We start from the raw sequence: 12,608 nt of genomic DNA, 5'->3' as shown, positions 1-12,608 counted from the left end.
GCCCGGCTGAGGACAGCTCAGCCGCGTCGCACCCACACCATGGGCCCAAGAGCCCACAGGCTGCCCCGCTTCCTGTGCTGTGTCTGTCTGGGGGCCAGAGGCAGCTCCCCGGGGGAGGGATGAGTTCAGCACCTGTGGGGCAGGCCCTTGGCTCAGGGTTCAGCACAGCCGGGGGAGCAAGCAGACCCTGTGCCCTAGGCTGGGGCAGGGACTGTTGTTCCTAACCAGCCCTTCCCAGCAGATGCCAGGCAGCTCACAAGGGATGCCCCGGGTGGGGTCGAGGGGGCACATGCCCCGGTGGGGTTCCCTTGGCCCTGCGATAGGGACGTCCCAAGCGTGGGGGCTCATCGGGAGGACGGGTGGGGAGGTGCTGGCTGCTCAGATGGAGAACTGACACCGCGGCTCAGCCAACGCTGCTGCCGGAGCAGAGGTCCATGGGGCTGGCTGGGCCATGAGGGGGCCCCTGCCCAGGGCATCTTCCCCATCACCTCCAGTCCTGGTCAGGGTGCAGGTGCCGCCTCCGGGCACCCCCTGCTGCTCAGACCTGGGATTGCAGACAGCTGCGAGGATCCAGGGTGGGGCGAGTGGGGCAGCGGCCCTGGCGCTCTGACTCGGGGGTGGTGCTGCCGCTGCTGGAGGAGCTGGAGTGGGGGGGGCCGGCCAGCAGGCGCAGGGCGGTGGCGGGGCCCTTCCCAGCACGCCCCTTCAGCGTGCTGAGCCTGGCGTCCAGGGAGAGCGTGCGGGGCCGGCCCCACGGCGGGCGTGAGCGAGAGGGGCTGGCGCTGGCCGTCTCAGAAGTGATGCTGGCATGGGACGCGCTGAGCAGGGGCCCCTCAAAGAGAGACAGCCATGGGGGGCAGCCAAGGTCTGGCCGCAGCTCCAGGGCCGTCACCCGCCGCGCCAGGATGTCCGTCACGGCCTCAATGTCGTCCACAGGCTCAATAGCTATGGGGCAAGGAGGTGGGGATCAGGATAAATGTCTCCCAGAACCACCAGCTCACACCTGCCCCACTCCCTGCAGCACCCCCTGCTGGGAGAGACCTGGGCTGGAGTAGTGGAGAGCTCTCCCCCCGCCCAGCCAGTGCTCCTGCCCCATTCCCCCCCCCCCACAGCACCCCCTGCTGGGAAAAATGGGGGTTTTGGTAGCCGAGAGCTCCCCCCCAACCAGTGCTCCTCCCTGCCTCCCCCTCCCCCCACAGCACCCCCTGCTGGGGCTGGGGTAGCCGGGAGTCCCCCCCAGCCAGTGCTCTGCCCCACTCCCCCCCACAGCACCCCTTGCTGGAAGAGGCCAGGGCTGGAGTAGCTGGCAGCTCTCCCCAAAGCCAGGGCTCCTGCCCCACCCCACCCCCCAGAGCACCCCCTGCTGGGAGATGCTGGGGCTGCAGTAGCTGGGTGCTCCCCCTACAGCCAGGGCTCCTGCCCCACTCCACCCCCCAGAGCACCCCCTGCTGGGAGATGCTGGGGCTGCAGTAGCTGGGTGCTCCCCCTACAGCCAGGGCTCCTGCCCACTCCCCTCCCCCCACAGCGCCCCCTGCTGGGAGATGCTGGGGCTGCAGTAGCCCAGAAGCCCCGCCCTCCGACAGCACTCCTGCCCTGCTCCCTAGACATGACCCTGTCTGGTCACTGCCCCAGGGGGAGACGGGGTGTCCCTGAGGCAACAGGCATGTGGGGGTTTGTGGAGGGGGCACTGCAGACAAAGGCCATTGGAGCAAGGGCCCTGCTGGAGCCTGGGCCTGCCTGTGCCAGGCCAGCTCCATGCGCCCCCCGCCCCGTACGTCACCTGTCACTGTAATAGGAGGAGAGAAGCGCCCGAATCTCAGCGGAGACAGCGTTATCCTGGAGCAGGAGCCCCTCGCAGGCCGCGGGCGGCACCGCAGGGCCAGGGAGAGCTGGTGCCCGGGGGCAGCCCGGGGGGGGGGGGAAGAGGCAGAAGAAGGGAAGGGAGGGCAGCGCCAGGAGGGGAGAGAAAGGGGAGTGGTTACAGAAACATACACCCAGGGGTGTGAGTCAGACGGGCAGCGAGTGGGGGGGTCACCCCCCCAGCAGCTAGGTTAGCAGAGAGCAGGCAAGGGCCCTGCAGACAGGAAGCCAGGACAGACAGACAGTGCACAGACCCTGTGCCCAGGCCCCATGTCAGAGACAGCCTGCCCCCCAACGCTGGGCCCTCCCTGCCCATCCCCAGGACAGGGACCCCAGGAAGCCGCTTCCCCTTACCCATCTCATGGTACAGGGAGCCCTGCTTGGCCAGCAGGGCTGGGGGCTTGCGTGGGGATGGCACCTCGATCTTCATCAGCTCATCACAGCACTGCTTCCACTGGCCTGCAGGGAGGGGCGGGGCAGGGTCACTCCACAGCCCCCCAAGCAGCTGGGGGCGGGGGGGGGTGTACCCTGGAAATGCCAGCCGGGAAGGATGGACTTGCACTGCCCCCATGTGGCTGCTTTGTGTATTGACACCAGCTGCACTCCGACTGGCACAGCTGCCCGCCCCGGCTATGGCATGGCCTGACCGCACAGGATCAGCTGTTTGAGCTCAGAGCACAGCTCCAGCCCCACTCGCTGCTCTGCCCCCCAGTGGGCCTGGGCTCCCACTGGCTCCCGGGGTCTGGCCCAGAGTGCCCCCGGCCGGCCTCCGGCTGTACCCCCCCGGGGCTCCAGCTCTGCCCCACTCACTCACTCAAGTCGTAGAAGTGCTGCCAGAAGGCCTCCATCCAGCGCTGCGTGTCGGCCCGGCTCTCCGCCAGCAGCGTGTGCGTCACCTCCTCCCCCCCATAGCGGTTGGTCACCGACATGCTCTGCAGCTTGTTCCTGGGGTCCTTCTCCGTGGCCCGGATCCGCGTCTCCTGTCACAGCAGAGACCCCTGAGCCCAGCCCCCAGCTTCCCCCCCAACAGAGCCCAGCCCCCGGCCCGACACCTCCCCCTGCAGAGACCCCCCAGCCCAGCCCCCAGCTTCCCCCCCAACAGAGCCCAGCCCCCGGCCCGACACCTCCCCCTGCAGAGACCCCCCCATCCCAGCCCCCAGCTTCCCCCCCAACACAGCCCAGCCCCCAGCCCGACACCTCCCCCACAGAGACCCCCCAGCCCAGCCCCCAGCTTCCCGCCCCCCCGACACAGCCCAGCCCCCGACCCGACACCTCCCCCACAGAGACACCCCAGCCCAGCCCCCAGCTTCCCCCCCAACAGAGCCCAGCCCCAGACCCGACACCTCCCCCACAGAGACCCCCCCCTCCCCGCCCCCAGCTTCCCCCCCAACAAGCCCAGCCCCCGGCCCGACACCTCCCCCAAAGAGACTCCCCAGCCCAGCCCCCAGCTTCCCGCCCCCCCGACACAGCCCAGCCCCCGACCCGACACCTCCCCCACAGAGACACCCCAGCCCAGCCCCCAGCTTCCCGCCCCCGACACAGCCCAGCCCCAGACCCGACACCTCCCCCACAGAGACCCCCCAGCCCAGCCCCCAGCTTCCCGCCCCCCCAACACAGCACAGCCCCCGACCCGACACCTCCCCAACAGAGACCCCCCAGCCCAGCCCCCAGCTTCCCGCCCCCCCGACACAGCCCAGCCGCAGACCCGACACCTCCCCCACAGAGACCCCCCAGCCCAGCCCGCAGCTTGCCCCCCAACACAGCCCAGCCCCCGGCCTGACACCTCCCCCTGCAGAGACCCCCCCATCCCAGCCCCCAGCTTCCCGCCCCCCCAACACAGCACAGCCCCCAACCCGACAGCCCAGCCCCCAGCTTCCCGCCCCCCCGACACAGCCCAGCCCCAGACCCGACACCTCACCCACAGAGACCCCCCAGCCCCCAGCTTCCCGCCCCCGACACAGCCCAGCCGCAGACCCGACACCTCCCCCGCAGAGACCCCCCAGCCCAGCCCCCAGCTCCCCCGACACAGCCCAGCCGCAGACCCGACACCTCCCCCACAGAGACCCCCCAGCCTAGCCTCCAGCTTCCCGCCCCCCCGACACAGCACAGCCCCCGACCCGACACCTCCCCGCAGAGACCCCCCATCGCAGCCTCCAGCTTCCCCCCCCCAACACAGCCCAGCCCCAGGCCCGACATCTCCCTCGGCACAACCCCCCCCAGCCCAGCCCCCAGCTTCCCCCCTGACACAGCCCAGCCCCAGGCCCGACACCTCCCCCCACAGAGACCCCCCAGCCCAGCCCCCAGCTTCCCCCCCCACACAGCCCAGCCCCAGGTCCACCTCCCTCGCAGAGACCCATCGCAGCCTCCAGCTTCCCCCCCCCCACAGCCCAGCCCCAGGCCCGACACCTCCCCCCCCCACAGACCCCCCCAGCCCAGCCCCCAGCTTCCCCCGACACAGCCCAGGCCCGACACCTCCCCCCCGCAGAGACCCCCTGTCACGGAGTGTGGGGGAGTCCGGCCCTGCACCCCTCTTCCTGGGACCCACAGTGACTCTCGGCCAGCCAGTAAAACAGAAGGTTTATTGGACAACAGGAACACCGGTTACAGCAGAGCTTGCAGGCACAGTCAGGACCCCTCCACCGAGTCCTTCTGGGCTTTCAGGGTGCTTGGATCCTAGCTAGGATCCCCTGAATTCCGCCCACACAGCCCCAAGCCCAAACTCAACTGCTTCCCTCCTGCCGCTCCCTTCCTTTGTCCCCTTCCCGGGCAAAGGTGTTGACCTTTCCCCTCCCTTACCTAGCTCAGGTTACAGGCCCTGGCATTGTCCATCCCCTAAAGTCCTCCCCTGCTCTCCCACTCCCCACACAGACAGCCCCTACTGCATCACACCCCCCCAGCCCCAGCCCTGACACTTCCCCCTGCAGAGACCCCCAGCCCGGAGCCCAGCAACCAGCTTTCCCCCTTCCCCAGCCCCGAGAGCTCCCTCGCTGAGCCCAGCCCAGCAGGGAATCCAACCCCAGCCTCCAAGAAGCAGCCCAGGGCAGAGGCCCCCAGTTGCAGGGCGCCAGGCCCAGGGTGTGAGCTGGGACCTCGAGGGGCTGCACTGTATCCAGCCCCTCAGCAAGGGCGCGAGCCTCCGCAGACAAGAGGCTGGGACTAGGGACGCAGTGGGAGGTTGAGGAGGGGCTGCAGGGACCCACCCTGCCCCGATCCACCCTCAGTGCCCAGCGGCCCTGCTGCCCCTGCCCCCTCCACTCACCTTGTTGATGGCAATGGTGAGTGCCGGCTCCACCAGGGCCTCGGTGTCTTGGGGCCGGCGGTAGCAGAGGAGGTTGGAGCCCCGCAGCACGCAGAACAGCCGCGCCCAGCTCTGCTGCTCGCCCACCTGCTGCTGCAGCCGACAGGCCAGGCCTGGGTTACTGCAGGGCAGGAACGTGCCCGCAAGGGGGAAAATGGGCTCATTCCCACCCCACGTCCAGCCCCGGTTGGCAGGGCCCCACCTGATGACTCCCAGCTTGCTTCACACTGGGCTGGCCCCCCGCACCGTCGCTGCCCACGTGGCCTCGGGTCTTTGGGACATGGAGACCCTCACACTACAGACTGCGCTGAGACCTGGCAAACTCAGTCACCCAGGGCTGGGAATGACCTCTGGTCACCCCGGAATTGCTGAGCTTCCAAGGCACGAGCCGATCCAGCATGAGCCCCTGCCTGGCCCAGGCTGAGTGCCCAGCCAGGGACACCGAGCTGGCTGGAGGGTGGGAGAGAAAGACGGCCTGGCTGGGTGTAAAGAGGCACGTGATAGGAAAATCCACCAGGGCCCTAAGGAACATGAGGCTGGAATGGGGAACTCAGAGGGGAGAGGCCCCATGTCCCATTCCCCTCCCCCCAGCCAGCCCGTCCCCGTCCAGGAGCCGGATCAGGCCTGGCACCCCCAAGCAGAGAGGGGCCCCGTGTCCCATTCCCCTCGCCCCAGCCAGCCCGTCCCCATCCAGGAGCCGGATCAGGCCTGGCACCCCCTAGCGGAGAGGGGCCCCGTGTCCAATGCCCTCCCCAGCACAGCCTCTCCAAGCTGGGATGCAAACTTACCTGCAATTTCAAGAAGCCGCACATCATCTGCTGGGCCATGCAGTTGGGCTGGGCAGCCAGGCGGCAGCACATGCTGCCATAGAGGGGCAGCCAGAAGGAGCTCTCCTCTGCGGGGGAGACGAGGCGTCAGCGGGGTTACGTGGGGCACTGTGGGGTGCAGCGAGGGGCCAAGCGGCCAGCAGAACTCTCTGCAGGTATCACCAGTACTGCCAACCCCATGCCCTGCCTCCCTGCTCCCCCACCCGCCATCCCGGCACCCGGCGTCCCTGCACCCTTACCATTGCTGGTGATGGCCAAGTCATGGGTACGGAAGCTGTCCTGAACCTCGGCCAGTGAGAGCACGGTATGGGCCAGCAGGTGGTACTTGGGGCCCCTGAAAGGGGGGAGAGGGGGTTAGGGTCCAGCGGGCCTCGGGGTGCATGGCAATGAAAGGGTGACGGGTACTCACGCCACGCTGGGGGCCGGCAGCAGGAGGGGGCTGCTCCCCCCATTACTCACGGGGCTCCCTGGGGCCCCGTCCAACGCCGCACGCAGCCGCTTCCCGGAGGAACGTCCCAGCGAGCTGCTCAGTTTGCTGGCCAGCTTCTTTGGGGTGCTACCAAGCGCAGAGTCCTCCTCCAGCCCTGCGCTGTACAGCTCCACCTTCAGCTCGAAGTCTGGGCCTGCCTCCGTGCTGCCGGGGACAGAGCAATCAGAGCCCGGCTACCGCCGGGAGGGAGCGCCAGGCCAGGCCACCCTGGCCTCTGCTAGCAGGGGCACGATCCCTGGGTGGGGGGCTCCCGCTTACTCCAGTCCCACCTCGCCCAGCAGGGGGCGCTGTGGGGGGGGGGGGCAGGAGCCCTGGCTGTGGGGGGAGCTCCTGGCTACCCCAGTCCCACCTCTCCCAGCAGGGGGCGCTGTGGGGAGCGGGGCAGGAGCCCTGGATGTGGGGGGAGCTCCTGGCTACCCCAGTCCCACCTCTCCCAGCAGGGGGCGCTGTGAGGAGCGGGCAGGAGCCCTGGCTGTGGGGGGAGCTCCTGGCTACCCCAGTCCCACCTCTCCCAGCAGGGGGCGCTGTGGGGGTGGGGGGGCAGGAGCCTGGCTGCGTGGGGAGCTCCGGGTTAGTCCAGCCCGGCCTCTCCCAGCAGGGGGCGCTGTGGGGAGCGGGGCAGGAGCCCTGGCTGTGTGGGTAGCTCTGGGCTAGTCCAGCCCCGGCCTCTCCCAGCAGGGCGCGCTGTGGGGAGCGGGGCAGGAGCCCTGGCTGTGGGGGGAGCTCCTGGCTACCCCAGTCCCACCTCTCCCAGCAGGGGGCGCTGTGGGGAGCAGGGCAGGAGCCCTGGCTGTGGGGGGAGCTCCTGGCTACCCCGTCCCACCTCTCCCAGCAGGGGGCGCTGTGGGGAGCAGGGCAGGAGCCCTGGCTGTGTGGGGAGCTCTGGGCTAGTCCAGCCCCGGCCTCTCCCAGCAGGGGGCGCTGTGGGGAGCGGGGCAGGAGCCCTGGCTGTGGGGGGAGCTCCGGGCTACCCCAGTCCCACCTCTCCCAGCAGGGGGTGCTGTGGGGAGTGGGGCAGGATCGCTGGCTGTGGGGACAGGCTCCCGGCTACCCCAACCTCTCCCAGCAGGGGGTGCTGTAAGGTGCAGGGAGGGGTGCTGGCTGTAGGGGTCCCTGGGAACATGCCCCCCTGGGGAGGGGTAGCTGCTGCACAGGGAAGCCCTGGGGCTGGTTACTCACAAGAGGACCCCGTTCTCAAAGCAGATGTCAGTGAGCGTCCGGTCCACCAGCACCATCTCGGTGTCATAGATCTCCACACCGAGCTGCAGCAGGCAGAACACGGCACAGCGATGCAGGTCTGGGCAGGAGGGAACACGCCAGCGTCAGAGAGAACCCCACCCCCTGCAGGGGGCCCGCAGGGCCCAGCCCCACCCCTCACACTCACCTCCCTTGTTTTTGAAATACTCCGTATCCTTCCACATCAAGGGGATCCGGAGATCTGGGGAGGGAGGAGAGATACCAGACAGCTGGGGGTGGCAACCAATGGGGGAAAGAGGCACCGAGTACGCATGGGGTGGGTGCAGGTGGGCACAGGGCAGATCTGAATCACAATACAGATTTGCTGGGTCTCTGAGTGACCCCCAGCCCCCAGGCTGAGCTGGGGGCAGCTCTCCCCGCCCCTCACTCCCAGCAGCTTCCTCCTCTTTCCGTCCTCTGCTGCTCTCCAGACCAAAGCCAGGAGCACCCTAAACGCCCCCCGAGATGCTGCCCACTCAGAAGTCACCCTGCCCGGCTCTCCCAGCTGGGCTTGAACTGATGAGGACAGGCAGACAGCGGGCACCGGTCCTCAGGGTTGGGACACACCATGGGCAGGCAGAGAGCGAGTGCTGGTCTGCAGGGTTGGGACACACCATGGGCAGGCAGAGAGCGACTGCTGGTCTGCAGGGGTGGGATACGGCCGTGGGGCAGGCAGAGAGCGGGCGCCTGTCTGCAGGACTGGGACACTCTATGGGCAGGCAGAAAGCGGGGCGCCGGTCTGCAGGGCTGGGACACGCCGTGGGCAGGCAGAAAGCGGGCGCCGGTCTGCAGGACTGGGACACTCTATGGGCAGGCAGAAAGCGGGCGCCGGTCTGCAGGGCTGGGACACGTCGTGGGGCAGGCAGAGAGGCGGGTGCCAGTCTGCAGGGTTGGGATGCGGCTGTAGGGCAGGCAGAGAGCGGGTGACGGTCTGCAGGGCTGGGACACACTACGGGCAGGCAGAAAGCGGGCGCCGGTCCTGCAGGGCTGGGATGCGGCCGTGGGGGAAGGCAGAGAGCGGGCGCCGGTCTGCAGGGCTGGGACATGCCATGGGCAGGCAGAGAGCGGGCGCCGGTCTGCAGGGCTGGGATGCGGCTGTGGGGTAGGCAGAGAGCGGGCACCGGTCTGCAGGGTTGGGATTGCGGCTGTGGGGCAGGCAGAGAGCGGGTGCCGGTCTGCAGGGCTGGGACACGCCGTGGGCAGGCAGAAAGCGGGTCGCCGGTCTGCAGGACTGGGACACTCTATGGGCAGGCAGAAAGCGGGCGCCGGTCTGCAGGGCTGGGACACGTCGTGGGGCAGGCAGAGAGCGGGTGCCAGTCTGCAGGGTTGGGATGCGGCTGTAGGGCAGGCAGAGAGCGGGTGACGGTCTGCAGGGCTGGGACACACTACGGGCAGGCAGAAAGCGGCGCCGGTCTGCAGGGCTGGGATGCGGCCGTGGGGGAGGCAGAGAGCGGGCGCCGGTCTGCAGGGCTGGGACATGCCATGGGCAGGCAGAGCGGGCGCCGGTCTGCAGGGCTGGGATGCGGCTGTGGGGTAGGCAGAGAGCGGGCACCGTCTGCAGGGTTGGGATGCGGCTGTGGGGCAGGCAGAGAGCGGGTGCCGGTCTGCAGGGCTGGGACACGCCGTGGGGCAGGCAGAGAGCGAGTGCCGGTCTGCAGGGCTGGGACACGCCGTGGGGCAGGCAGAGAGCGAGTGCCGGTCTGCAGGGCTGGGACACGCCTTGGGCAGGCAGAGAGTGGGCGCCGGTCTGCAGGGCTGGGACATGCCATGGGCAGGCAGAGAGCGAGCGCCGGTCTGCAGGGCTGGGACACGCCGTGGGGGCAGGCAGAGAGCGGCGCCGGTCTGCAGGGCTGGGACACGCCGTGGGGCAGGCAGAGAGCGGGCGCCGGTCTGCAGGGGTGGGATGCAGCCGTGCGGCAGGCAGAGAGGGGCGCCGGTCTGCAGGGCTGGGACACGCCGTGGGGCAGGCAGAGAGCGGGTGCCGGTCTGCAGGGGTGGGATGCAGCCGTGCGGCAGGCAGAGAGCGAGCGCCGGTCTGCAGGCTGGGACACGCCGTGGGGCAGGCAGAGAGCGGCGCCGGTCTGCAGGGGGTGGACACACCGTGGGGCAGACAGAGAGCGGGCACCGGTCTGCAGGGCTGGGACACGCCGTGGGGCAGGCAGAGAGCGGGCGCCGGTCTGCAGGGCTGGGACACGCCGTGGGGCAGGCAGAGAGCGGGCGCCGGTCTGCAGGGCTGGGACACGCCGTGGGGCAGGCAGAGAGCGGGCGCCGGTCTGCAGGGGTGGGATGCAGCCGTGCGGCAGGCAGAGAGGCGAGCGCCGGTCTGCAGGGCTGGGACACGCCGTGGGGCAGGCAGAGAGCGGGCGCCGGATCTGCAGGGCTGGGACACGCCGTGGGGCAGGCAGAGAGCGGGCACCGGTCCTGCAGGGCTGGGACACGCCGTGGGGCAGGCAGAGAGCGGGAGCGCCGGTCTGCAGGGCTGGGACACGCCGTGGGGCAGGCAGAGAGCGGGCGGCCGGTCTGCAGGGCTGGGACACGCCGTGGGGCAGGCAGAGAGCGGGTGCAGTCTGCAGGGCTGGGACACGCCGTGGGGCAGGCAGAGAGCGGGCGCCGGTCTGCAGGGCTGGGACACGCCGTGGGGCAGGCAGAGAGCGGCCGCCAGGCCGTGGCGAGATTGGACCAGGACACCCTCACCCTGAGCTCAGCCGCAGCCTTGAGCTGCAGAGTCCCACAGGCCCGGTGTCCCCAGCAGACGTCCCAGCTCGGGGCCCCCAGCGGAGCTCCGGGAGCCGGCACCTCCCCAGCTCTGGCACTAATCACTCTGAGGAAGATTGGTCTCTTGTCCTTGCAGACCTGCTGCCCCCGCCCCAGGCGCACACCCACTCCCCTTACCTGACACGCAGACCTTCCCCCTGCAGGGTAAGCGATCGTCCATGGGGCCAGCGTCCGAGGGGCTGCAGAGGAAGCACAGAGCTGTGACCGACATCCTGTGCCGCACGTCTGCCCCACTCCCGCATCCCAGCTCCCCCCAGCCCCCGACCCCAGTTCCCTGTGCCCGGTCACGGGGTCCTCACCGCCGGACCGTCCTCTGCGCCACCTGCGCCTCCTTCATGCGCTGCAGCTCGGCCATGTAGGCCATGATGCGGCTGTTGCAGACCAGAAGGCTCTTGGTTGCCTCAAGCGCCTGCTCCCGCTGTGTGCAGGCTGCCAGCAGCTTGCAGGCACCTTCACGCATCCGGAGCTCATGGTCAATCTTCTTCTGGATGTCCGTGTCCTGGGGAGACGGGAGGGGTCAGTGGGGCTGAGGGCACTGGGGGCAGGGCCAGTGGGGCTATAGGCAGCAGGGGAGGTGGGGAGGGAGCAGTGGGGCTGGAGGCACTGGGGGCGGGGCCAGTGGGGCTATGGGCAGCAGGGGAGGTGGGGCGGGGTCAGTGGGGCTGGAGGTATGGGGAGTGGGGCCATAGTCACTGGGGGAGATGGGGCAGGGTCAGTGGGGCTGGGCACACAAGGATGAGACAACGGGGCTGGAGGCACCAGGGGGCAGGGCCAATGGGGCCGTGGGCACCGGGAAAGGTGGGGTGGGGCCAGGGAACCTGGGGGTACTGGGGGTGGGGCCAGTGGGGCTCTGGGCACCAGAGGCAGGGCCAAGGCTAATGGGGTCAGTGGGCACTGGAGGCAGGGGCAGTGGCGCTGTAGGCACTGGGGGGGGTTGGGGCATGAGTGGGCAAGGGCGGGGTAGGGCAACTGTGGGCACCATGGGGAGAGGAAGGGGTTGGGGAGAAGCATTAAGGGGGGTAAACGCAGAGCTGGCCCATATAGCACCTGGGGGGCCAGCCCCACAAAGGATAGGGAGGATTCTGGGGGTGCTTGGGGCTGAATCCCAGAACCCCCTAGCTGGGGTGGTGTCCCCCATGGGAGGGGCTGGGACACCTAGCCCTGGGGGTTGGGGAGCTGCAAGCCTCAAGGGGTATGGGTCACCCCGTCGATGGACCAGGACAGAGCCCAGGCTCTGCTGTGGGGTGTGCAGGAGGCTTGGGGTGGGACGTCAGCCAGAGGTGCCCCATGGCAGAGCAGCTCAGGGAGGGGCTGTGCACGGAGACAGGGGCATGGCTGGCACAATGGGGTGCCTTGGGGGATTCAGGAGGGCACAGACCCTGCCCACACAGAGACAGCAGTACAGGGCCCCCTGGCCCTGCTGCCCATGAGGAGCTGAGCGCAGGCCCAGTCCCAGGCCACCTGGGCACACAACAGGTCCCTGGCCACCCGGGGAGCCAGCCTGGGGCACCTCAGTCACAGGGGCAGGTGGTGGCGGGAGGGCACAGAGGGTCTGGAGCTGCAGCCATGTCAGAGCGAGGGGGAATCCACACCCAGGCTCCAGGGCCCTGGGTTCAGGAAGGAATCCAGCCCCTTCTCCCAGGCTAGCTGGCCAGGTACCAGCTAAACTCCCACTGGAGCAGAGGCAGGGAGATCCCAGGGAAGGCAGCCCTAGGGAAAGGGCAGGGCCCAGCATCCAAGGGCGGAGCTGCAGGTCCCAGGGGGAAGCCACAGGCTCCTGGGAACCAGCACAAGGGCTGGGAGGTGGGAAGCGGCTTCAGGAAGCAGCCCCAGGAGCCGCCTTGGCTGCTGAGCCCAGGCTGCTGGGCCAAACCCGGAGCAGGGGGTGGGCCTGGGCCCCTCCCAGCATGACGGCGGCAAAGAAAACAGGGACTTCCTACACCCGCCCCCCTCCCCAAAATTTCCCCAATCCCAGTTCTGTGAACTAGTTACATGCAGTGTTGCCAATATAGTGATTGTTTGGAATTTGAATAGAAATTGAAACATTAATACACATGTTAAAAGCATATAAAGTGTATCATAAATACGTGTATCTGAAAAAGTATCATCGATTTGAAAAGTC

At 68.9% G+C, this 12,608-nt stretch overlaps 1 protein-coding gene across 6 annotated transcripts in view; it reads right to left on the bottom strand.

The window, feature by feature from the left end:
- Nucleotides 1-387: 387 nt before the first annotated feature.
- LOC115643226 (rhotekin-like) overlaps nt 388-12,608 on the bottom strand; it is a 39,365-nt gene continuing 27,144 nt past the window's right edge. For 3 of the 6 annotated variants that reach the window (XM_030547110.1, XM_030547113.1, XM_030547115.1), the window contains 11 exons: nt 10,786-10,985; nt 10,604-10,665; nt 7,860-7,913; nt 7,655-7,772; nt 6,395-6,619; nt 6,225-6,319; nt 5,947-6,053; nt 5,120-5,251; nt 2,675-2,840; nt 2,215-2,319; nt 388-945 (listed from right to left, as the gene is read on the bottom strand). In XM_030547110.1, coding sequence (XP_030402970.1) covers nt 539-945; nt 2,215-2,319; nt 2,675-2,840; nt 5,120-5,251; nt 5,947-6,053; nt 6,225-6,319; nt 6,395-6,619; nt 7,655-7,772; nt 7,860-7,913; nt 10,604-10,665; nt 10,786-10,985 — 1,671 coding nt within the window. In that variant the 3' untranslated portion in view covers nt 388-538. Of the gene's footprint in view, nt 946-1,780; nt 1,890-2,214; nt 2,320-2,674; nt 2,841-5,119; nt 5,252-5,946; nt 6,054-6,224; nt 6,320-6,394; nt 6,620-7,654; nt 7,773-7,859; nt 7,914-10,603; nt 10,666-10,785; nt 10,986-12,608 lie in introns of all 6 variants that reach the window. The other 3 variants (XM_030547111.1, XM_030547114.1, XM_030547116.1) reach the window with 2 other exon arrangements.

Source organism: Gopherus evgoodei, unplaced genomic scaffold (assembly GCF_007399415.2).
Source record: "Gopherus evgoodei ecotype Sinaloan lineage unplaced genomic scaffold, rGopEvg1_v1.p scaffold_52_arrow_ctg1, whole genome shotgun sequence".
Lineage (NCBI taxonomy): Eukaryota > Metazoa > Chordata > Testudines > Testudinidae > Gopherus > Gopherus evgoodei.
Note: the sequence above shows the minus strand (reverse complement) of the source record. Positions and strands in the feature narration are given on the sequence as shown.